The 27,230-nt window shown below is 43.0% G+C and overlaps 1 protein-coding gene across 1 annotated transcript in view; it reads right to left on the bottom strand.

Moving 5' to 3' along the window:
• MYO7B (myosin VIIB) overlaps positions 1–27,230 on the bottom strand; it is a 116,872-nt gene that overhangs the window by 46,211 nt on the left and 43,431 nt on the right. The window contains exons 15-19 of the mRNA XM_054575055.1: positions 19,368–19,528; positions 16,903–17,040; positions 15,040–15,192; positions 14,256–14,354; positions 12,518–12,612 (exon numbers count right to left, since the gene is read on the bottom strand). Of these exons, the coding sequence (XP_054431030.1) occupies positions 12,518–12,612; positions 14,256–14,354; positions 15,040–15,192; positions 16,903–17,040; positions 19,368–19,528 (646 nt within the window). The remainder of the gene's footprint in view (positions 1–12,517; positions 12,613–14,255; positions 14,355–15,039; positions 15,193–16,902; positions 17,041–19,367; positions 19,529–27,230) is intronic.

Below are 27,230 nucleotides of genomic sequence, written 5' to 3'. Positions count from 1 at the left end.
TAGGCAGTAAACTATCAACTTTATTCTTAGAGAGGATTTTATAAACTTGACACTAAAGTTAGGGGAAGTAAAAGCACAAATAAATGAATGGAACTACATCAAACAAAAAAACCTTCTGCACAACAAAAGAAACTGTCAACAAAACAAAAAGGCAACCAACCAAATGGGAGATGGTATTTGCAAACAATACCTTCAATAAAGAGAGAATATCCAAAATACAAAAAGAACACATACAAATCAACAACAAACAAACAATTCTATTAAAAATTGGGCACAGGACCTGAACAGACACTTTTCCCAAGAAGACATACAAATGGCCAACAGATATATAAAAAGATGTTCAACTTCACCAGCCACAAGGGAAGTGCAAATGAAGACCACAATGATATACCACCTTACAACTGTTAAATGGGTATGATCAATAAGACACAAAATAACAGCTATTTGAGAGGATGGGGAGAAAAAGGAACTCTAATATACTCAATTCCTCTTCTGGGTATCTACTCAAAAAATTTGAAGACATTTATTCTTAAGGATATATGTATCCCTATATTCACTGCAGCATTATACATGGTGGCCAAGACATGGAAACAATCTAAATGTTCTTCAATGGGTGATTGGCTAATGAAAATATGGTACATATATACTGTGGAACATTACTCAGTCATAAGAAAGAATAAAACATTGCCATTCGTGACAACACAGATGGATCTTGAGAGTATCATGCTAAGCAAAATAAGTCAGATGAAAAGTGACAAGAACCATATGATTTTACTCATATCTGGAATATAAAACAGAAAGCAACAAATGAGTAAACACAATAAACTCATAGACAGAGACAACAGTATAAGGGATATTAGAGGGGAAGAGTTGTGGCAGGATGATAAAGAGAGTAAAAGGCATCATATTTATAGTGACAGAAGGAAACTAGACTTTGGTGAACACACAATGCAATATACAGATATCATGAAATTGTATACTTGAGACTGCTGGTCAAGATGGAGGAATAGGTAAACACAGCTCACCTCATCACACAACCACATCAAAATTACAACTAAATTATAGAACAACTATCACTTAGAACCATCAGAAATCGAGTTGAATGAAAGTCTGACAATTACGGAATTAAAGACGTCACATCCATCCAGACTGGCAGAAGGAATGAAGACACAGAATGGATTGGTCCCACATCCATGGGTGGTGGATAAAAATTTGGGAGGGATATTTCAGGAGAGGATATTCCTGGCCCCACACCAGGCACCCCAACCCAGGGTATCAGTGCTAGGAAGATAAGTCCCTATAACTTCTGGCTGCAAAATCCAGCAGGGATTGAACTGGTGGGAAACTTCTGGAGTCCCAAACAGTTCCTCTTAAGGATTATACACACAAACTTACTCAGACTCACCCCCTCTGAGCTCCAGCACTGGGTTAACAACTTGAAAGGCACAGTAGCATACAGGGAGGAACTTAACTGGCTGGCATATAGCTTTCTTCCAGACAGAGAGGAGGGCAGAACCAGAGTCAGCAGGCTGGTGCCATTTCTGAGACTCCACCAACCTGCCTAACACTGTTTGCCCTACCCTGGAGATTCCCTGAGGTTCCATTCCACCCAACTTACAGCTGTTAACAGTAGCTTTTCTGTATGACTGTCTGGTCTTGGTTCAAGCTTCACAACTTCCTAAATCCTCTCAAACAAGCAGCAGTAGGCCTTAGTGAGTTCCAGGCCTGGAACTAGAAGTGTAGATTCACAGCTTGGTTTTGTCTGGGAATCTCTAAGCCCAGCTCATGTAGCAGCCATCTCAGATGGCTTACAGCTCAGCTAGGGTGACCCAGGGCAAAACACAGATGGGGGCTGACCTTGGCCTGCACCACCCTGGAAACCCCAGAACCTGCACACCCAGTGGACAGCTACAGACCACTTTGGAGCACCACCACCCTGTCCCTGAACAGCTAATCCTCCGTGGAGGACAGAGGTTGGTGGTCAGTGGTCACAGCCAGTCCTTGCAGCTGACAGGCTGGTAAATCTCTCCCATTGATCTTCCAACAGCACTCAAGGCTCAACTACAAGAGGAGAGTATACTCAGCCCACAAAGAGGGTGCGCCTTGAGTACCCAGCTTGGTAATAGGGTAGGCTGTGCCACTGGACCCTATAGGACACTTACCACATTAGGCCATGGCACCAAGAGAGGGAGTCATAGCAGCTCTACCTAATACATAGAAACAAACACAGAGAGGCTGCCAAAATGAAAAGACAAAGAAACATGGCCCAAATGAAAGAACAGATCAAAGCTTCAGAAAAAGAGCTAAACAAAATGGAGATAAGCAACCTATCAGAGGCAGAGTTCAAAACATTGGTTATAAGGATGCTCAAAGGACTTAATGGGGACCTCAACAACATAAAAAAGATCCAGTCAGAAACTAATGATACACTAATTGAAATAAAGAACAATTTACAGGGAAACAACAGTAGAGTGAATAAGACCGAGAATCAAATCAATGATTCGGAACATAAGGAAGCAAAAAACAATCAGAATAACAATAAGAAATAGAATTTAAAAAACCCCAAACAAATGAGGATAGTATAAGCAGCCTCTGGGACAACTTCAAAAGTTCCAACATTTGCATCATAAGGGTGCCAGAATGAGAAGAGAAAGAGCAAGAAATTGGAAATCTACTTGAAAAAATAATGAAAGAAAACTTCCCTAATTTAGTGAAGGAAGTAGACATACAAGTTCAGGGAGCACAGTGAGTCCCAAACAAGATGGATGCAAAGAGGCCCACTCCGAGACACACCATAATTAAAATGCCAAAGGTTAAAGATAAAGAGAGAACCTTAAAAACGGCAAGAGAAAAGGAATTCTCTTTTCTGCTTCAGGGGAGTCCCCATAAGACTTTCAGCTGACTTGTCAAAAGAAATTTTGTGGGCTAGAAGGAACTAGCAAGAAATATCAAGGCCATAAAAAGCAGGGACCTACAGCCAAGATTGCTCTACAGAGCAAAGATATAACATAAAATTGAATGGCAGATAAAGAGCTTCCCAGACAAGAAAAAAACTAAAAGGATACAACATTACCAAACCATTATTGTATGAACGGGCCTCATTTAAGAAAAGAAGATCAAAACTATGAATAATAAAATGACAATAAATACATACCTGTCAAAAACTGAATAAAAAAATGAACTAAGCAAACAAGAACGGAGACAGAATTATGGCTATGGAGAGCGTTTTGATGGATGTCAGATGGGAGGGGTCTGTAGAAGAATGGGTTGAAGAGGTGAGGGGATTAAGAAGTACAAATGGGTAGTTACAGAATAGCCATTGGGATATAAAATACAGTATAGGAAATGGAGTAGCCAAAGAACTTATATGCATGGACATTAACAATGGTATAGGGATTGCTTGAGGGAGTGGGGGGTGCTGGGTGGTGGGGGGCAAAGGGGGAAATATTGGAACAACTGCAATAGCATGATCAATAAAATATAATTTAAAATAAAAAAAGAATTGCATACTTGAAACTTATATAATGTTATTAACCAATGTCATCTCAATAAACTTAATTTAAAAACCAAAGGTAGCTACCCCAGATGCCCTGCCCATGTGGAGCTATATAAGATGTCACTGAACATCACTACCACCCCCTGGTAAGTGGCATTATGCATATATATTAGTGAGCCATGGGGGTATTTGGGGATAAGTAGGGGGAAAAGGGGTATTCTGACATTTATTATATTACACACCAATTCACAGCTGTATCTCCCTTGTCTGGGTTTTGCTTTTTGAGGTTTCAACCATGGTCCAAAAGTATTAAAATAAAAAAATCTTGAAATAAACAATTCATAAGTTTTAAATTACAAAAAAAAGCAAAATAAAAAAAAAGGGGGGGGGATCATGGACCTAAACATGAAATGTAAAACTACGAAACTTTTATTAAAAAAATAGGAGATCTTCTGGCAAAGAGTTCTTAGATTTGACACCAAAAGCATGATCCAAAAGGGAAATCTGATAAATTGAACTTTATCAAAAATAATGTTAGCTCTACCAAGACCCTGTACGAGGATAAAATACAAGCAATATACAGACTGGAAGATATATGCAAACCATATATCCAAAAAAAGACTTTTCAAAACTCAACAAAGAATCCAATAGAAAATGAACAAACAAAACTGGTTTATGTGGTGCAAGTGGTTGGAGCATTGTCCCATAAACTGAAAGGTTGCGGGTTCAATCCCCTGTCAGGGCACATGCCTAGGTTGTGGGTTTGGTCCCTGGTAGGGGCATGTATAAGCGTGTATAAGAGGCAACTGGTCAATACTTCTTTCATATCAGTGTTTCTCTCCCTCTCTCTCTCCCTCTCTTCCTTTTTCTTTAAAATCATTAAGCTTGTCCTCTGGTAAGAATTTTTAAAAAAGAAAAAAATGGGCAAACAACATGTACAGACATTTCACAAAAGAGCATATATATGTATGGCAAATAAGCACATGACAAGATGTTCAATATCATTAGTCTTTAGAAAAATATATGACCACAATGAGAGGATTACCACCTATTAGAATGGCTAAAATTACAAAGAAGTGACAACACAAAATGCTGGAGAGGATGCAGAGAAACAGAATAACTCATACATTGCTGGTAAGAAAGTAGAACAGTACAGCCACTCTGGAAAACGACTTGTCCATTTCTTAAACCATGAAACCATATTATACTCCTGGGTATTTATACCAGAGAAATGACAACTTATATTCATACAAACACTTGTATACTAATGTTCAACCATTTTATTTTAAAAGCTGAACACTAGAAACAGTCCAGATGTCCTCCAACAGATGAATGCTAAAAAAAAAAAAAGTGATATATCTATACCACAATTATACTCAGCAATAAAAAAATGAATAAAATATTGATGCACACAACAACTTTGATATATTTCCAGAGAATTATACTGACTGAAAAAAGTCAATCCTATAAGCTATGTGTTGTATAATTCCACTTATATAACATTCTGGAAGTGACAAAATTGCAGAAATAGAGAACAGATTAATGCAGGCATACCTCATTTTATTACATTTTACTTTATTGTGTGCTGCAGATTTTTCTTTTAATTCAAGGTCTGCGTCAAGTAAGTCAATTTTTTTCCATCAGCATTTGCTTAATTCATATCTCTGTGTCACATTTTGGTAATTCTCAAAGTATTTCAACCTTTTCATTATTATTATGCACTTCAATATACCATAAACTTTTATATGTGTTGGGAAACAAAAAATCTGTGTGAATCAATTTATTGCAATATATAGCTTTATTGTTGTGGACTAGAACCCAATCCATGATATCTCCAAGGTATGTGTATAGTTGCCAGGTATTAAGGAGGGTGTGGGGATGAGAAGGAGGTATGTGTGGCTATGTAAGTGGAGCATGAAAGACCCTTGTGATGATGGAAATATTCTGTTTTGATATATTCATGTCAATATCCTGGTTGTGATATCATGCTATTGTTTTTGAAGATGTTACCACTGGGAGGAAATAGGTAAAGGTTACCTTGGATCTCTGTGTTATTGCTTACAACTGCACAAGAATCTACAATGATCTCAAAATAAAAAAAGTTTAATTAAAATATGTCAGATTCTTCTGGTAAAGATAGCAGAGTAGGTAAATGTGGTACTTGCATCCTTTCACAATAAAATCAAAATAACAAATAAACTACAGAACATCCATTATTAAGAACCACCTTAAGTCTAGCTGAACAGAAGTACTAAACTAAGGATATACAGAAAAAGCCAATCAAGACTGGTAGAAGTGGGGACTTCTGGTCAAGACGGAGGTGAAAGTAAACACACCTCATCTCCATGCACAACTATAGCAAAAAATACTAGACTACAAAAAAAAAAAAAAATCACCCAGAACTGTCAGAAGATCAAGCTGTATGGAGGTCTGACAACCAAGGATTTAAAGATGCCACATTCATCCAGATGGATGGGAGGGGCAGAGACAGAGACCGGGAGATGTGCAGAGAGGTGCAGAGATGCAGAATGGTGTGGAGAAGTGTGGGGATGGGAATGGGCAGTCCCACATTCACAAGTGGTAGATTGAAAATGGGAGGGATAACTTGGGAGTGAAGGATCCCAGCCTTAGACGAGACCACCCAGCTCAAGATTCCAGCACCAGGAAGGTAAGTCCTCATAATTTCTGGCTGTGAAAACCAGTGGAGTCTGGGGAAGTAGAAGAAACTGTGGAATTCTCAAGAGACTCCTCTTAAAGGGCCCACAACAGACTCAGGGCACATGCAGAATCAGCCTCATTGGGATTCAACCTCATTGGGATTCAGTACAGGGGCAACAGTTGGAAGGGCACTGGTGGCATACGGATAGAAAGTGGAGAATGGGAAGAGACTGGCAACAAGGCAAGTGCTGGAGACAGCTTCCTCCTGGGCAGGACTCCAGAGACCGGGAAGCAGCATTGTCCCCTCTCCAAGCCCTCCCCCACAGAGGGCCACAAAGCTGTGACACTGGTGGCTCCACCCTGACGATTACCTACGGGTCTGCCCCATATAACTTAACAGGTGTGTTTTTCTATAATAGGCCACATTACTAAGACAAGGAGTCAAAGCAGCTCTACCTAATACACAGAAAGAAACATAGGGAGGCTGCCAAAATGAGGAGACAAAGAGATACGGCCCAAATGAAAGAACAGAACAAAATTCCGGGAAAAGAACTAAACAAAATGGAGATAAGCAACATATCAGATGCAGAGTTTAAAACACTGGTTATCAGGATGCTCCAGGAACTCACTGGGTACTTCAAGAATGTAAAAAAACAAAAAAACAAAACAAAACAAAAAAAAAAAACCCCAGGCAGAAATGAAGGTTACATTAAGTGAAATAAAGGAAAATCTACAGGGAAACAATAGTGGAGGGGATGAGGCCAATAATCAAATCAATGATTTGGAACACAAGGAAGGGAAAAGCATTCAATCAAAACAACAGAAAGAAAAAAAAATGTAAAAAATGAGGATAGGCTTAGGAACCTCTGGGACATTTTTAAACGTACCAACATCTGAATCATAGGGATGTGAGAAGGAGATAAGGAAGAACAAGAAATTGACAATTTATCTGAAAAAGTAATGAAAGAAAGCTTCCCTCATTTGGTGAAGGAAATAGACATATAGGTCCAGAAACACAGAGTCCCAAACAAGATGGACCCAAACAGGACCAGACCAAGACACATCATAAGTAAAATGTCAAAGGTTAAAGATAAGATGAGAATCTTAAAAGCAGCAAGAGAAAAAGCAGATAGTTACATACAAAGGAGCTCCCATTAGACTGTCAGCTGATTTCTCAAAAGAAACTTTGCAGGCTAGAAGGGACTGGCAAGAAGTATTCAAAGTGATGAAAAGCAAGGACCTACCACCTAGATGACTCTATTCAGCAAAGCTATCATTTAGAATTGAAGGGCAGATAAAGTGCTTCCCTACAAGGTAAAGCTAAAGGAGTTCATCATTACCAAGCCATTATTATATGAAATGCTACAGGGAATTATATAAGAAAAAAGTCAAAACTATGAACATTAAAATGGCCAATGAATTCACAACTATCAATAATTTAACCCTAGTAACAAACTAATCTAACAGAACAGAAACAGAATCATAGATATGGAGATCATTTGGAGGGTTATCAGTTGGGAGGGGGTAGGGGGAAAATGGGGAGAAAGGTGTAGGGATTAAGAAGCACAAACTGGTAGGTACACAATAGACAGGGAGATGTTAAGAAAAGTACAGGTAATGGAGTAGCCAAAGGACTTATATGCAAGACCGATGAGGGAGATTGCTGGGGGGAAATGGGGGTACTGGGTGGAGCAGGGCAAAGGGGAAAAATCGGGACAACTATAATAGCATAATCAATTAAATATATATTAAAGAAAAGACTGGTAGAAATGGCGGAGGCATTAAATGAGCTAGTATCCCACCTGTGCATTGTGGTTAAAAACTGAGAGGCATATCTCAGCTAATGAGGCCCCTCCTGAGGAGCAAGAGGTTCCAACTCCACATTAGGCTCCCTAGCCCAGTGTTTCAGTGCCAGGAAGAAAACTTTTGGTTGTGAAATCCAGCAGGGATTGTGACTGAGTGAAATAGAGGGTTTCTGGAGTTGAAGGCATTCCTCTTAAAGGGCCCACACATGAACTTACCTGAACTTACTGACTCTAGCTCCAGCACTGGGGCAGCAGCACAATAGGCACCAGAAACATGGGGAGGAACTGAATTGTCCAGTGAGGGCTGGAGGGGCAGCTTTCTCCCAGACAGAAGTGGTGGAAGAGGCCATTGTTTTTTTTGTTTTGTTTTGTTTTTGTTTTTCCTGAGCTCTCCCTGATAGACCCAGCAGGCAGGAATCATATCTGATTCTGCCTCAGCTTGGTTAACACTGTTCACCCCACCATGGTGATTCCCTCAGACCCCTCTCTGCCCAACTTTGGGGTTGACTCCAGCTGATTCCATTGGCTTTTCCATACAACTGGCCTGTCTTGGCTCATGCCACAAACTTTTCTAAAATCTCTCCAAGGTTTACAAATCCTGAACGAGTAGCATCTGGTGTTAGTGTGCCCTGTACCTCCTGCTCAGTGGCCTTAGGCCTGGCACTAACAGATGCCGTGCTCGTTTTACAGCTTAGCCTCTCTCTAGCACCTCCAAACCCAGCATAAATAGCAACTATCTGCAAGTCATCTTGTAGCTCATGCTGGGTGGCCCTAGGCATGGCACAGGTAACAGTTGACGTTGGCCTGCAACACCTGGGAGGCCCCCAGAGCCAGCACACCCAGTGGACAGCTTCACTAGAGTATTGCCCAACACCCTCCACAAGCAACACACTTCTAAGATAGACTCATCAGGCACCAGTGCTCTGCTGAAGTTAGTCATATTCAATAGGATCCACCCCTGCACAGCTGATCCCCTGCTGTGATCACAGCTAGTCCTCACAGCTAATTAGCCTAGGGGTAAATCCCTACCATTGATGTGCCAACAGTAATCAAGGCTCAACCAACAGATGAGTGCACACAACATACATTGGGGGTGTACCTGGAGCACCCAGCTCAGGTGACCAAGAAGTCTGAGACACTGAGCTCTATAGGACACTTACTACATAAGGCCACTCTACTAAGACCAGGAGATGTAACAGCTCTACCTAATACATAGAAACAAACACAATGAGTCTGCCAAAATGAGGAGACAAAGAAAAAGGCCCAGATGAAATAACAGAACAAAACTCTAGAAAAACAACTAAACAAAATGGAGATAAGCAACCTATCAGATGAAGAGTCAAAATACTGGTTATAAGGGTACTCAATGAACTTACAAGTAGAGTAGATGAACTTAAATAAGAATTTCAACAAAAAGAGAGCAAACATAAAAATGGAGATATTGTAGGAAACATAAAATGAGAATCAGTCATAAATGAAGAATACAATAACTAAAATAAAGAACAAATTTCAGAGAATCAATGGTAGAGTAGATGAAGCAGAGAATCAAATCAGCAATTTGAAAGACAAGGAAGCAGAGAATACTCAATCAGAACAGCAAAAAGAAAAAAAATAAAAAATGAGGATAGTATAAGGAGCCTCTGGGGCAACTTCAAGCTTACCAATATATAGATCATGGGGGTGCTGGAAGTAGAAGAGAGAGAGCAAGAAAATTGAAAACTTGTTCTTAAAAAATAATGATGGAAAACTTCTCTAATATGGTAAAGGAAATAGACATACAAGTCCAGGAAGTACAGAGAATCCCAAACAAATGAACCAAAAGGGGCTCACACATAAACACATCATAATTAAAATGCTGAAAGTTAAATATTGAATCTTAAAGGCAACAAGAGAAAAGCAGTTAGTTACCTACAAGAGAGCTCCCATAAGACTGTCAGATGATTCCTCAACAGAAAGTTTGTAGGCCAGAAAGGATTAGCAAGGAATATTTAAAATGATGCTAAGATATGAACTACCACCAAGATTATTCTACCCAGCAAGGCTATCATTTAAATTTGAAGGATGGTTAAAAAGCTTCTCAGACCAAAAAAAAAAAAAAAAAAAAAGGTTAAGGAGTTCATCAGCACCAAATAAGTATTACATAAAATGTTAAAGGATCTTCTTTAAGAAGAATTAAAAAAAGATCAAAACCATGAAAACTAAAATGGCAATAAATACATGTTTATCAACAATTACTTTAAATGCAGATGGATTAAATGGTCCATTTAACAGTCTGTAAAGGCCCACTTCAGACTGAAAGATGCACGCAGACCAAAAATAAAGGGATAGAAAAAGATATTTCATGAGCATGGAAACAATAACAACAGAAAGCTGGTGTAGCAATACTTCATACCAGACAAAATAGACTTTAAATCAAATGTTATAGCAAGAGACAAACAAGAGACAAAGAAGGACCCAGCAATTCCATTTTTGGGTATTTATCTGAAGAAACCCAAAACACTAAATCAAAAAGACACATATATTCATATATTCATTGCAGCATTATTTACAATAGTCAAACTATGGAAGCAACCTAAATGTTTATCAATAGATGAGTGGATAAAGAAGTGGTGCATTTAGACAATGGAATATGACTCAGGCATTAAAAAAGAATGAAATCTTGCCATCTGCAACAACATGGATGGACCTAGAGGGCATTGTGCTGAGTAAATTAAGTCAGACAGAGAAAGACAAATGCCATATGATTTCAATATATGTGAAATTTAAAAACAAAATAAACAAATGAGAAGAACAGAAATACAGAGAACATTTTGACAATTGCCAGATTGGTGGGGTATAGGGATGATAATTGCAGAATAGTCATGGGGAATGTAAAGTATAGCTTAAGGAGTATAGTCAGTAATATTGTAATAATTATGTATGGTGTCAGATGGGTACTAGGTTTATTGGGATGATCAATTTGTAAGTTATATAAATGTCTAATCACTGAGTTGTATACCAGATACTAATATAATATTGTACATCAACTGTAATTGAAAAATAAAAAATTATTAAAGTAAAAAAAATGCATCAGCAGCGAGGGTGGCCACCCCTGCCTGCCTCTTACTATTCTGGGAAGGCAACTTGTGCATTACTTTGTTGACTCCAAAAATGAAACTACCTGTAGATAATGGCTCCTGGTGGTCAACTGGGCTCAAATTTATAAACAGAGCCCAAAAATCATTGCTAAACAGGGGCCTCTCATGTAAGTCATGCTTCAGGAAGAAGCCTATGCTGAGCTGCCTGCCTACCCTGTGTTCCTGCTGGTTGAGTCAGCCCTCAAAAAGTAGTTCTTGGAGTTGTATTTCCACTAATAGGAATGAGACATTCCTGGTCCAGTCAGAGCTGCACAGCTATTTCCTCATTAACATCTTCACTAACCAATTAGAGTGGCTACATACTGACCAATCAGGACAGTGCTTCTCTGACAAATCTAACTGTGAGGATTTGGAGTCCTCATTTGCATACAGAGAGACCAATCAGGGATCAGGAGGTAGGGATTTCTCTCTATATAAGTCAGTTCTCTGCTGGTTGGGAGAATGCACTTTGTCTTTGCACCGAGACTGAAGACTGCATTTTCCCTGGAACAGAGCGGAGCAAAGCTGTCTAGCCAGAGAGGGGCTCATCCTAAAGCTGCCTCAGAGCCATGCTGTTCCACAGCCATGCTGTTTCATAATTGAACTCTAACACTCCTGAGCTGTGTTGTATCACAATCAAGCTGTTTGCACTGCACAGAGTTTCCTTTTTAACCACACCTGATATTAGGAATTCCTGTTGGATTGAATTGGCACCAATGACTATTGGTTGGCAACTGCTTGGCCTGATGCTGGCTGCTGATGAGATCAGTGTTACCATGATCTGGACTTCCAAGCCACACTCCTTGCCTCATGACCCAACTCAAAGGTGCCCACAGCCTCTTTTCTCATGGGTCAGCTGCTTTCTCCACCTTCTCATGTCTGGGTTTCCAGTCCCTCTTATGGTTAGTGATAAGCAGACAAAATAGTACAGGGACCGGGTCTGTGGATCTGTAGAACACTCTGGGCATGGTGAGGGTAAGGAAGGTGGTAATATTGCTGATGTACTGAACCTGAACTGATATCCAAGTGTTACCTTTTTACTGATGAGAGAGCTGAGTCAAAGACAGTTTTTTTCTTCCCTCCAAAGCCAACTGCCTCATAAACCCAAACCCACACATTCTCTAAGACAATTAAAGAAGAACATCAAAATAGAGACCAGAGCTGACAATTCATTTGACTCTTGCATATGTAGTGGATTTCCCTGCTTCCCCCTCTCCCCCCGCCCCAGAAAAAAAGCATTCAAATAATGTTTTGGAAATTCTCTGGCCAACAGAGGCTGCAGTGTTCCTGGTCAGGAGGTCCTGAGACATCTTATGCTTCAGTTACCCCCAGGGAGGGACCAGCGGGAACATATGTTCTTGGTTTGGGGGCTACAGGCCTTCCCAGGGCACACAATGGGCAGGTGTGTGGGCTGGAAGGGGGTGTAGGGGCAGGGCTGGCACCTGTATCTGTAGCCCCGCAGGACTCTTTGGATGCTAATCGCGGCTTTTTCCAGGGCCTGGCTCCTCTGTACCTCCAGCAGAGTATTCTGATTATCCTGGAACAGGAGAAAGCTTATCATATAGCTGCTACCCTTTACCCCATACCTCCACCTGAAGCCAGGGCTCTGCCTCCAGAAGTCAGGCTTCTCAGACTTTTCCCACATGTTCTCCTGAGAGGCCAAGCAGGGGAAGGGGTCTTCAAATTGACTCTAACATGGCTCAGCAATGCAAACTGCAACTACAAACCTCCAGCCCCAATCCAAGAATTTTCCATTTTAACCCTTTCTTCTCATTAATTCAATCTGGAAAATTTCATTTCTGCTCTGGAGAATGCAAGATGGGGGCAAAAATTTCCCTGAAGTTGTTTTAGTTCCCAAAATTCATGTGGACTGTGCATTCAAATGTATTACAAACTCATATGTGTTTCAATAGGAAAATGTTCACTTCAGCCTTTGATTAGGATTCATAGTGTGAGATTCATCCCTGGGCTATGACTTTCCCTGGCTCACTGCAGTGCTTCCCTGATCTTTGAGCCCAGGCTTGCCATCCTAATCCCTGGAAGACGTGGACTGTCTTTGTAGAACAAAGAGCAGCACAGTCTTTGGCAACTGGTGAGGAGAAGCCAGGGCATGGAGGCCCTTCCTGCCTTCATCAGCCTTGCATCAAGCAAGCATTGAACCTCTTGGTGTATCTGGGTGGGCACTGGGGACACAGAGATGAACTAGACCACGATGATGGCCTCAAGGAGCAAAGAGAGAAGGAGAAGAATGAAGGGGTGGACATTCTTCTCTTTGACCATCCACCCACACTATGTACCCCTTTATATCACTGTGTCTCAGCCTCCTGGGCAGAAGGCTTACCTCTGCCAGCTTCACCTTCCCAATGGAATCTGAAGCCACTTTGCTTCTTTCTTCATGTCTGAGCCTGAAGCCCAAGCACAGGCATGACTAGCATATGGACTGGCTAGAGGGTGGGTAGCCAGGAAGTCCCTCTGGGGATGGATGAGGGAGGGCTCTATGGGGGAAGGGGAGGCAGTAGGATGCAGGAGAGGGTGGCAGGGATGCGATGAGGTGCTTGGATGGCTGCAGAACATCCTCCTGATCTGACCTTATCCTCCTCCTTGATTTTCCCACCCATCCAGGGACTACGAGGTTAGGGGACGGGAACATTTCCCCCTCCCTCCCCCCCGTGGTTCTTTGACCCAACTGGCAATCCTAGAAGGCTTGAAGGCTAGTAGAGCCATGAGGCTGTGTCTGTGTGATCTTGGGCCTCTTAGTAATTTGGGAGGGAGGAAGGGAGGTATGTGGTGGTGCTTCCTGCATACAATTGCCTAAGGACAAGCTCTCATAGGTGAAGTGGTCAACATACTGAAGAGCCAGCTCTTTGGGGCTCTCTAGAGGCAGAGCTTCCCCAGGCCAGACAAAGCTCATTGACTTTGACTGTGACTCATGCATGGTGAAGGCCTGTTCTGGAGACAGTAGGAGCCTGCCCTGAGGCCTTCTTGGTCTGACCAATGGTTTGGAGGCAGCCCTTTCTTATGCTCAGGTCTTGCCATGGATGTACGCTCTGAGAAGCCTTCTGAATTTCTTCTGGTGGGGGCCACATACAGAGCATGGTGAGGGAATCAGTGCATCCTGGTGGGTCCAGACCAGCTCCCACATGCTTCAGGAGGCTGAGATCTCCATGTTCACAGTCTCACCTTCAGGAAAATTTTGGTCTTTCCCACTTTCCAGTCTTTGTCTGTTCCCAACAACATTTCAGCAATGCACAGCGTCATCTGTCGGAACTTATCCCGAAGCTACCAAGGAGAAACAAGAGTGGTTGGGTAGAGCTAGAGCAGGGACCCCAAGGCAAGAGGCTAAGCGTCCCTCCTCAAGGGCTTTCTAGGGATCTGAATCTTCTTCCTCCTACAGGCTTCACAGTTAGGTGGTGTTGGGCCAGGGCACAGGCGCAAGGCACCTTGGGATCAAGGGTGGGGTCCAGGGGAGCACTCAGACTCTAGGATCATGAGGTCACCACACTTTGCAGGGCCCAGGGCCTCTTTGTGGCTGCAGGACACTTGGGCATCCCAAACTTGAGGATAGCTGAGTGTTTGAGGAAAAATAGGGAGGACTTCCTGCTCCTCAGCTGCATCATCTCTGGGACATGATGCCACATAAAAGAGTGCTTGCTTTAAACTGCAGACATTCATAGAAGGAACATATTCATCCACCAACACCTTCTAGAGCCCAGGGTGAACTAGTCCTTTCCTCACTTCTAGGTCACCGAGGGGGTGTGGGTGGGGTTGAGGGTGACAGATGGGGAAAAGAGGAAGTGAAGGGGAAAGGAAGAGCAAGATCATTTGAAAGCTTGGAGTGGAGGGGTCCTGTGCATCAGGATGGCAGCTGCAGGGACCTGTTGGAATTGAGGACCCACAGGCAGCGGGGTTCTGAGGTGCATGACACTGCCTGTGGACCAACGCGGTCAGGACGCAGAGTACATACCTGCAGGCGGGAGGCACTGGGCAGCAGGATGCAGAACCTCTGGGAGAACTGCTCAAAGGTGTAGCGCAGGGGGAAGCCCACCTGCCTGATGCGCACCGTCTCCATCATGCCAGAGTAGCGCAGCTGCCGCAGGCACAGTCCCCGGTCAAAGAGCTGTGCACAGAAGCAGGGCTGAGCCAACTGCCCTGCCCACCCCTGTGACCACCCCAATTACAGGAGAACGAGAGAAGGGCTCAGTTTAATTAGAATTTCCTTTTGAAGAGAAATACAGGTCAAAGTCTCTGAAAAAGTGAGTAAAGTCCTTAAAGTATTTCTAAGAAGACAAAAGTTGGCGACAGAAACTGACGTCCACAGCACCACTGAATACTTTTCTCCTACTCAGGATATGCAAAGTACTGAGAATAGAAAAGTGATCTGCATAGGCCCAGTTTAAAATGCTTTTAAGTGCCCCAAAACAGTGGTCCCAAAGAACAGTCTCCTCCTGACTGCAGCACTCCCAGGAATACCATGCCTCTCACATTCAAGTGGAAAAAAGAAAGACATTTCCTATTCAGAACTAGAAAATACTCTTGTCAGCTCAGTCTTTCCCTGACCTGAGAGATGGCTGAAGTGAGGAGAAGAATTTGCACCTGATGATTTGCACAGGGGTGCTGGGTCTCAGGTGAGACCCTGAGACTTTTCGTGGCTGGTCTACTAGAGACCCTCCCTCAGCCTTCCAGCCACCAGGTGTCTCTAGGCCCTAGAAGCACACCCTCAAATCAGGCACCTACCTGGAAACTCTGAAGGTCGCAGAGACAACTGCTCATGGGGTCTAAGGTCACACAGTAGTTAGTCTGGGACAACTAGTTAGCCACCATTTATTTAGTATTTCTCATTTAATCTTTACAACAGCTCTTCATGGTGGGGTACTTAGCTCCAATTTAAAAATGAGGTACCTGAGGCTCAGGGCCATATTCCTAAGTGGCTGAACTAGGGTTCAAACCTGAGCCAGCCTGGTCCATCAGCCTGGGGTCCTCTTATACCCACACAGCAGCTACCATCTGTGAGGTCCTGAGCAGTAGCCTCAGGCCCTGCCCAGCTGTCTGGCTCCTAAGGTAGGGAGTGAGGGTGTGGGCAGAGGGCCTCCGGGAGTATCATTCTTACCTAACATCTGAGTACTGTGCCTATCAGGAATATACATACTGAAATACCTAGGACAGCCTCAATTTCATGTAATTTTTTCCCCCAAATGTTACTTTATTTAATATAATGTTTTTTCCCTTATAAGATATTTTGAGTCACTTTATTTCTTTTGAGATGTCACCTCCCATTTTTGGGAGTCCTGTACTTGCAGCTGCTGGGCGGGATTCCCAAGCCCATGGTCAGGGGCTCCTGGGCAGGCAGCAGACTCCAATCCCACACCACACAGAAGTGGATAAAGTCACTTTCCAAGGGCAACCAGAAGTGGTCATCAGCCTCTAAAATCAGTACTTCTTGTGGCCCTTACTGAGTGCAGTTTACTTATGCACTTGTGCCAAAAGCATCAAGTGCAATCATTGCTGCCCCCTGCAGGCAGATGCAGGTCTAACTTCACAGAAGAGAAAACGGGCTCTGAAAAGGAAAGCACCAGGCTAAGCGCACAAGCAGGCAAATTACAGGGCTGAAGACGCCTGAGGTCTGGGTGATCCAAGCCCTGTAGGTCACTGACCTGAGAATGGCCTGCAATGGTCACCTTGCCTCAGTGTCCCACTTATAAAATAGGGACAGAGAATAGTTCTAATGTTTTCCAGGCCCTGCTAAAGGGAGTGACAGGGTCCTACATGCCATCAGACTGATCCAGTAGCCGCTCCCTCCCTTCCTGTGTGCCCGACCTCCCCTCATTACCAGTGGCTTCTTGTACTCATTGGGTTTGATGCAGCGGATAAAGTAGGGTTGACAGTTGGTCAGGATTTTCATCAGCTGGTCCAGGGACTGCTTGAACTGCCCTGCCAAAGTGGCAGGCCGCCTAGCAGAGTCTGCAGACTGTGGGCAGAAGCACAGGGTCCAAGTGGGGTTTTGGGGATTACCACCCGTGGCAGAGCTGACCCATAGCACAGTGAGGGCTTCTTCAAGGTCCCACAGGGAGAAGTGATGGGGGAACTCGAGTTAAAAAGTTTTAGCTTTAGTTATAGTTAATAGGTTTAGTGATAAATGCACATAGAAAGTTGTTCTTCCAGGAACTGGAATGCATGACTGGACATACCCTGACTCTAAGAAGCCTGCAAGCAATTCAACCTTTGTGCTCCAGGAGGACTGCAAGCAATCCAGGTATCTGAGCCATTGTGCTCCAGGGAGAGAATATCTGTAGACCAGGATGCAGTAAAGAATTTCTGGTCAGCAGATGAAGGGATGCTAGGAAAATCGCTGGACTGCAGATTTTATCTGATTAATCTTTTTCCTGATTTCCAAACCCTTTACCTACTCTTTTCTTCTCCTTATGAAAAAGGTCTGCTTGAGATGAAATGTTAAGATGGATTTTTAGGGTACAAACCTACCGTCTTCTCAGATCACAGGCATCTGAGTAAAGCACCCATAAAGATTCAATTTTTGTCTCTACTTATTGGTTCTGGTAGTGACAGGCAGCACAAATGCTGACTTATCCAGTTTTAGGAGAGCTGCATTCATTTATTCATCAGAGGTTCCTCAAAAGCCTACTGCTTGCAGGCCTCCCCAGTTGGATACTGAGAACTCAGAAGGGAGTAAGATGGGGCAAATGCCTCCTGTCTAGAGTTGTGGTCTCCCAAGTGGGATGCGCAAGATGATGTACCAGGGTGAGAAGAGAATGTTAGAACTGGGAACATTCACTTCTTACCTCTCCCTTCTACATTTTCAATTTTTGTGTAGGTTTTTTATGGTTTTTTGAATGTTTTATACTATTCATTGCATGCGTTATAGTAAATACATCAGTCTGAAACACATGTATTAAATTATGGTTGTAAGGCAGAGGAGAAAAGCTCAAACCCCTCACCATGAGCAGTGTGTATTTTGTACAATGCTAATCTTGAGCAATGTTCCTTGATCAAACCTTCCCGAGGTCAAATGCACCTGAACAAAGTTGTGTACTGCCAGATTGCACCAGTCTGGAGACACAAAGGTTTTCACACCTTAACACCTCTGAGGAGAGCATGCAATCACTGGGCTTTTTAATAACAACAGGCAGCATTTTTCTCTTGTCCTGGTATGCAAAATAATGTGCATTTTTTTCTCCACTACTATCCTGTTCCCTGAAACTCCCATGTCATATTCTGGAGACCTGCAGGGACAGAATGAGGCTGTGCTCCGTCCTTAGCTGTGCAGAGTCTAGCATGACTCCACCTGGTTCCAGACCTAGGTAATTCCTGCACAGCCTCAGGGCCCCTGGGTGCCTCCCTGGGCCTGCATTTTACATAGCCATGGACTTGGAGGCCTCAGGGGAGGTGGAGAGGGACTGATTAAATGACAAGGGCACTTCAGTGTGGCCAGTGCTGAATTTGTGGTATGGAGAGAGGGGGACGATTTGTCTGTTTTTTCAATTCCTCAGCCATTCAGCTGGCTCAGCCTCCTGAGGGCAGGGGTGAGGCTCCTCATCAGAAGATTCACAGGGCCTTTCTGAAAGAGTTACAATTAAGGGATGAAGGCATGAGAGGGATTGTTGTGGGGTGGGGGCTATGGGTAGGCAGACACCACAAAACACACACATTAATAATACACACATACACAAAACACACATGTACCACAGATACCATACACATACTACTACATGCACACACACATAGACCACACACACGACAAGGACACATATAATATACAGAAACATCACATACCACACATACCACATACACCACACAAAACACAACATCCACATATTCGTCATATGCACACCACAGATACCATACACATACCACATGCACACACATCAACCATACAATATACCACACACCACTCAAAATATACACACATATATCATACACATACCCATATCCCACAAACACATACATACTACACACCCACATTCACACTCACACATACCACAGACACCACACACACCACAAAAACACGTGCACATACCAGAGACACCACACACAACCATGCACACATACAGCAGTCAGAACACACATACACACAGATCAGTATAGACACATAACAATATTAACAAAAGCAGATGTACCTTGGCGAGATCACCACATACTCAGACACAGGCACATTCATGCCCCTCACCCCTACTCATGTTTTCACTCAGCTCTGTGCCTAGACTGAGAAACCCAGACCCCAGGCAATCCTGGAGGTCTTAAGGACAGAGTAGCACTGAAAGAGACGACCATGGGACCCACCTTGAAGAACTGGATCCCTGCCTTCCCCCGAATGGTTCCGTGGCCCAACTTGATTTCTGCCGATTCCAACTTGAAGATTTCCCTCAGGAACTTGTTTTGAGAGGAGTGGACCAGGGTGAGGATATCTGTGCTCAGCACATCTCGATTCTTCTCCAAGAAGCCTGTGAGGAAAGAAGAGACCACCTGTCAGGCCAACTCAGTTTTTACTGTTGGCCCCAGGAGCCCCCTCTGAACTCACCCCTCATCCCTCCCTCTGTCTCTGGGTCCCGCCAGTAGAGATGACTGCACTGAGGCATGGCACCCACTGTCTGCACCCAGTACCAAGTCAGGTCAAATGGACCGATAAACCCATCAACCCCCCAACTCACCATCTGCCTTAGCTAAGCTGCTGCCATTCCTTCTGTCTGAACTCCTCTGATGGTCTCCTGCCCTTTTTCTACCTACTCGGCTTCTCTATGTCCCATACATTCTCCAAAACACCTAAAACCACATGTTGCCATGTCATCTCAACTTGATCCCTTTCTCTGCTCCTCTGCCACCAGTGTACATCTTCCTCATGTCCTCCTTTCTCATTGACTGTGGCTGTCAGGGCCCTGCACTCCCCTGGCACCCAGTTGCCCCTGGAAGTTCTCCATTTTCCCTTGCCTCTGGCCTCCACAAACTGTTCTGAGAACACTCTTTCCTCTCGAATAACTCAGGTCAATGCCTAGTCATTTTCAAGACCAGACCAAGCACCATCTGTTCCACGAGGCTCTCCTGGCCCACAGGTGAGATGAGGCCCTCCTCTTGCTTCCCCCTGGGCAGACTTTCCCTTGGACTCATGGCTCAGTTCAGGGATGGTCCAAGGACTTGTTACTTCCTCCATGAGCCACAGCACTCCCTGGGTGCAGGCCTATGGATACCATGGACAGCAGTGAGTCCACTTCCTTCCACCTCTCCCCAGTCACAGCCATGACCTAACTGCCAATACTCCAGGTACCAACCACTGGCCACAGTGACAGCATGTCCATGCACCCTGAGGTTTAGATTTACCATAGTGAGGGGCTGGGGGACTTGCATCAGGACTCAGCCCACAAAATTTCTGGGTGACCTTAGGCAAGTCTGACTCAGACAACTGCTTATTTTCATAAAGGGGCTAAAAAAAGAAAAAAAGGAAAAGGAAGAAGTGAAGAAGACCCCCTTAACACCCCCCACCAATTCTTGAAAATCTGGCAGCCTGGTCTTAGCCAGGGAGCTTGTGACCTGGAGAGGAAAGTATGAACACTCCTGCCATCACCCCTGAGACCAGAGGCAGTTCTGGGAGAGTCTGTATGCCCAACCTCTGCCAGCCAGCCATTCTGTGCAGGAGCGACCACTTCCAAATCTTCTGTGAAACCAGCAAGAGGGTGCTAGCTACTGTGCTTTTTCTGGACGCCCAAAAGGGAAGAAGGAAAGAAATTAAACAGTGCTTGGTTTACAGGCCCCAAGCACATCCATGTGACTTAATGATTATGAGCTTCTCAGAAGCTATTTCCTTCCTCATTGTGAGTTTAAACTGCACAGATCTTGAAAATGAATGTGTGCCTTCAGGCAGTGTGTTGCATGTGTGTGAACATATGTGTATGTGTGTGAACATGTGTGCACTTTAGCAGACATGTTTAGGAAGCAAGCATGTGTGTAATTCACTAAGAAGACCCTGAAAGCCTGGTATCCCCAAAGCCGTTCATCAGCCCTACTCTGGGGGTCTTGGAAGGTCCTGCTAGAGCCAGGGGCCTGAAGACTGAGCCTCCAGATATTGGGGAGGGGCAATGTTATGGGCTGAGTTGTGCCTCCCCAAAACTCGTATGTTGAAGTCCCAACCCTCAGTACCTCAGAATGTGACTATATTTGGAGATACAGCCATTAAATAGGTGATTAAGTTAAAATGAGACTATTCTGGTGGGTCCTAATCCTTAAGACTGGTATCCTGTAAGAAGATGAGATTAGACACAGGCATACACAAAGACAGAAGAGACACCAGAAGGAGATTCCATCTACAAGGAGAAAGGTCTCAGAAGGAGCCTACCCTCCTTACACCTTGATCTTGGACATCTAGCCTCTGGACTGTGAAGGAATAAATTTCTGTACCCATCTATAGAACTCTGCTATGGCAACCCAAGGCAACTAACACAGTGGGAGAGAGGAAACCACCCCTCTACTCTCATCATGGGCAAGAATGGGCTCATTCTGAAGTTGGGCACAGAGTCTCACTGGGAAATAGCTGATGAGGTTGCTTCTTCAAGCCAGGCCAGATGAGGGCTAGGCATTGTCTGAGAGGCTCTACCCCTGGGACTCTGAGGGTTGACTCCTGCATGAGCATGACCCCAACTTTCTTCTCCCACTTTCTCTTCTTTTAAAAATTTTATTTTATTTTTAGAGAGAAGGGAAGGGAGAGAGAAAGAGGGAGAGAAACATCGATGTGTGGTTGCCTCTTGCACACCCCCAACTGAAGACCTAGCCCACAACACAGGCATGTGTCCTGAACTGGGAATCGAACCAGAGACCCTTTGGTTAGCAGGCTGGCACTCAATCCACTGAGCCACACCAGCCAAGGTCTTCTCCTGCTTTTTAAGTCACCCCACTTTTTAGTGGGGTGCTCTGTGCATACCTGCACAGCCTGGTGTGATGCTTGCAGAGACTGAGTTAAGGGTGGGAGAGTGGATGGGAGCCTGTGAGAGTAAGGGGACTGCAGCAGGAGCTCAGGAATGCAAAAGGCCTTCACAGAGCTGGGAGCGATGAGAGTGAGAGTGTGCTGCCTGTCTCTCCAACTGAGCAGTGTGACTGCAAGTCTCCAGTTACAGAAACCATACGAGCCACAGAGTGACACTGTTGCTGGCCTTATTTCCTGACTTCAACTGCACACTGGCCATCTTCTCACTTTTCTAAGCACACCACAGGGTTGACTACCCCAGGCCTTGTTTCTCCCATCAAAACCATGCTCGACTGTATTTCAATATATACAAAAATGAGTCAAAATGGATCAAAGACCTAAATGTAAAAGCTGAAACTAGAAAACTAGAAGAAAACATAGGGGTAAATCTTGGCTTGGACAATATTTTCTAAGTCATGACACCAAAAGCATGAGCAACAACAAAAAAATAAGTTGGAATTCATAAAATCAACACTTTCGTGCTTCAAAAAACACTATCAAGATAACACACAGAAAAATATTAAAAATTGTATATCTGATAAGGTAGTTATATTCAGAATACATTAAAAATTCTTATAATAATAAAAAGGCAACACAATTAAAATATGGGCTAAGGATAGGGGTAGATATTTCTCCAAAGATGATATACAGATGGCCAATAAGCGCATGAAAAGATGCTCAACATTGTTAGGCAGCAGGGAAACACAAATCAAAACACACTGAGACACTACTGTAAACTCACTAGGATGGCCATAATCAAGACAATAATGTGCTGACAAGGATCTGGAGAAAATGGAACCTTTATACATCGGTGGTAGGAATGTAAAATGGTACAGCTGTTGTGGTAAGCAGTTTAGTGGTTCCTCAAAAAGTTAAAAAATATGATCCAGCAATTCCTCTCACAGGTATATAACCCCAAAGAAGTGAAAACAAACACATTATTCATAGTAGCCATAAAATAGAAACAACTCAAATGTCCATCAACTGATAAGTGGATAAAATGTGATATAGGTGAGGGAGGGCAAGATGGTGGAGGAGTGAATGGAAGTCACCCTGACCTCCTCCTAGGACCAATCTGGAATTACAAATAAATTGTGAAGAAATCACCTGGAACAAACAACTGAACAATAGTAAGAGAGGAGCCTTGTAACCTTGGACTGACAGAGGAATCAGCTTTGGCACAACCTGACTGGTAAGGAGTACAGTAGAGACATGAGAAGATGGGCTGGGCCCCCATGTGAGGTGGCATCAGAGGGCTATGTAAATGGCCAGTTGAATCCCCCTGAGAAGAATGGTGTCTAAACCATAAATGGCGATCTCCAGCCTACAGCACCAGAGCCCAAAAAGCACACATCAAAAAGCCAGCTGAGAAAAGTGACAGGGATGCTCTCTGCCAGAGTTGGGCGGCTGGGGACACAATAAGCCATTTAAAGGGCCAACACATAAATTTTTATTTGTGGCCACTTACCCTGGGCTCTGACAAAAATGGGAGCAGAGTGGGCTACAGTCACCTGAGGAGAGACTGGGGAAGGAGGCTTTGGGGAGAGAACTGAGGGACTAGCTGGTGAGATCCCAGTGCTGACTTCTCCCCCATATGGCAGCAGCCACCTTGCTCAGGGAGACCACTGCCCTGAGCGGCAGCAGCGTGAAAGGGCACAATAACCCTGTCCCCAAGAGGGACTCTGCCTTGCCTTGTGGCGCCTAAGCCTGACTGCTGAGTGCAGAGTGACTATATTAGCAACTGAGGGAGAAAGCCACAGTAGATTCCTGAAAGTTGCGAAGAGTCTGCCTAAGGTCAGATGTGGTCAACATCTGACATCATCAGAAGCAGATCCAGAAAGAAAAAAAAAAAAACATCAGTCTCCTACCATACAAGTTCACATCACAAAGTCAGGAAGTCAAGACAGATCAATTTAAGAAGCAGAAGCAAAAAAGAAGAGTCTCCCAAATAATGGGAAGACAAAGAAACACCCCGCAGTCTAAGGGAATGGAGGAATCCCCACAAAGAGAACTAAATGAAATGAGGAAAGTAAACTATCAGATATTGAATTCAAAACAATGTTGCTAACGAGGTTCAATGAGCTCAGTGAGCTCAAAGAGAATTACCAAAAACTACAGGGGAACTACAAGGAACTTACTGCAAACTACATCAGCATGAAAAAGGACATAGAAACTATCAATAAGAGGCAAGAGGAAATGAAGAATATAATTTCTGAATTGAAGAACACAGTAGAAGGAATCAAAAGCAGGCTAGATGAAGCAGAGGACTGAATCAGTGAGCTGGAGGACTAGGTAGAAAAAAGCTCCCAGAAAGAGCAAGAAAATGAAAAAAGACTCAAAAAGAATGAAGAGGCATTGAGGAAAATGCAGGACAACCTGAAATGTAACAATATCCATCTAATAGGTGATGGGAAACTTCCCTAATTTGAGGAGAGACAAAGTCTCACAAGTCCAGGAAGCACAGAGGGTCCCATTCAAGAGGAATCCAATGAGGATCACTCCAAGACACATAATTAAATGGCAAATATGCAAGACAAAGAGAGAATCCTAAAAGCAGCAAGAGAGAAACAGGTAGTAACATACAAGGGAGCCCCATTATGGCTAGTAGCTAACCTCTCGACAGAAACACTACAAACCAGAAGAGAATAGCAAGAAATAGTCCACGTAATGAAAAGCTAGGGCCTGGAACCAAGACTACTCTACACAGCAAGGCTCTCAATTAAAATGGAAGGTGAAATAAGTAGTTTCCCAGACAAAAGAAGGATAAAGGAATACACCTCCACCAAACCAGCACTGCAAGATATGCTAAAAGGACTGCTTTAAGAAGATGAAGAAAAAGAGTGAGGAAGAGAGAAACACAGGTACAAAAGGAAAAGTGAATAAGTACCTATCAATAATAACTTTAAATGTAAATGGATTGCTCCAATCAAAACACATAGAGTAGCTGAATGGATTAGAAAACATGATCCACACATATGCTCCCTACATGAGACCCACCTCAGAACAAAGGACCTACACAGACTGAAAGTAAAGGGATGGAAAAAAAATATTCCAAGCAAATGGACAGCAAAAAAAGCAGGGGGAGCAATACTTATATCAGACAAAGTAGATTTCAAAACAAAGGCCATAAAAAGAGACACTGAAGGACACTTCAGAATACTCAAAGGAAGAACCTATCAAGAACAGATAAACATTGTAAACCTATATGCACCCAACAGAGGAGCACCCAAATATATAAGGAAAATTTTGGAGGACTTCAAAAATATATAGACAGAAAAACACAGATAGCAGGGGATTTTAACACCTCACTGTCAACAATGGATAGATCTTCCAAACAAACTATGAACAAGGATATCGTGGAACTGAATGACATGTTAGATCAAATGGACTTAACTGACAGATATAGAACTTTTCATCCCAAAGAAGCAAAATACACATTCTTTTCAAATGCACATGGAACATTTTCAAAGATAGACCATATGATAGGACACAAAACAATCCTCAACAAATTCAAGAAAATCAAAATCATAAGCATTTTTCTCAGACTGCAAGGGCTTGAAAATAGATACCAATCTCAAGGAAAAAACTCAAAAACATTCAAACTCATGGAGACTGAATGCTATGCCATCAAACAATGGATGGGTCAACAATAAGATCAAAGAAGAAATCAAAATGTTTCTGAAAACAAATGAAAATGAACACAGAACAGTCCAAAACCTATGGGACATAGAGAAGGCAGTCCTGAGAGGGAAGTTTGTAGCGATACAGGCCTACCTTAAAAAGATAGAAGCATGTCAAATAAACACTCTCACCCTCCATCTACAAGAAGTGGAGAAACAACAAACAAAGCTCAGGGCAAGTAGAAGGAAGGAAATAATGAAGATCAGAGCCCGAACTGAATGACACAGAGGCTAAAATAACAATTCAAAGGATCAATAAATCCAGGACCTGGTTCTGTGAAAAGATGAACAAAATTGACAAGCCTTAAGGAGACTCATCAAAAAAAAAAAAAAAAAAAAAAAAAAAAAAAGGAGGACCCAAATAAACAACATCAGAAATGAAAGAGGAGAAATTACAACTGATACTATAGAAACACAAAGGATTGTAAGAAATTACTACAAACAACTCTATGCCAATAAATTTGAAAACCTCAATGAAATGAACAAATTTCCAGGGAAATATAACCTTCCAACACTGAATGAAGAAGGAGAAAGCCTGAACAGACTGGTGGCAACTGGTGAAATTGAAGCAGTAATCAAAACACTCCCAGAACACAAAAGCCCTGGGCCTGATGTTTTCACAGGAGAATTTTACAAAACATTTAAGGAAGAGCTAACCCCTGCCCTTCTCAGATTATTCCAAAAAATCCAGGAGGAGGGTAGACTCCCAAACTCTTTTTATGAGGCCAGCATCATCCTAATCACAAAACCAGATAAAGACACAACAAAGAAATAAAACTATAGCCCAATGTCACTGATGAACATAGACGCTAGAATTGTCAACAAAATATTGGCAAACCATATCCAGCAACACATTAAAAAGTTCATCCACCAAGATCAAGTGGGATTCATCCCAGGGATGCAAGAATGGTTCAATATTTGCAAATAAATAAACATAATACATCACATAAAAGGAAAGACAAAAATCACATGATCATATCAATAGATGTGGAAAAAGCATTTGATAAGATACAGCGTCCATTTATGATAAAAACACTCAGCAAAGTGGGAATAAATGGGTAATACCTCAACATAATAAAAGCATAGATGAAAAACCTGCAGCCAACCTCACTCTCAATGACAAAAACTAAAAGCTTTCCCACTGAGATCGGGAACAAGACAAGGCTGTCCACTTCCACCACTTCTATTCAACATAGTATTGGATGTCTTAGCCACAGCGATCAGACAAGAAAAAGAAATAAAAGGCATCTAAGCTGAAAAGGAGGAAGTAGAACTGTCATTGTTTGCAGATGACATGATAGTGCACATAGAAAACCCCATAGCCTGCATCAAAAACTCCTCGACCTAGTAAGTGAATTTGGCAAAACAGCAAGATACAAAGTCAATACTCAGAAATCAAAGGTATTTTTGTACACCAACAATGAAATATCAGAATCAGAAATCAGGAAATAAATCCCCTTTTCTACAGCAACAAGAAAAATGAAGTACCAAGCGATAAACTTAACCAAGGAGGTA

Source organism: Pteronotus mesoamericanus, unplaced genomic scaffold, assembly GCF_021234165.1.
Source record: "Pteronotus mesoamericanus isolate MK-2021 breed Mesoamerican mustached bat unplaced genomic scaffold, CSHL_Meso_final contig_27, whole genome shotgun sequence".
NCBI classification, from domain to species: domain Eukaryota; kingdom Metazoa; phylum Chordata; class Mammalia; order Chiroptera; family Mormoopidae; genus Pteronotus; species Pteronotus mesoamericanus.
Note: the sequence above shows the minus strand (reverse complement) of the source record. Positions and strands in the feature narration are given on the sequence as shown.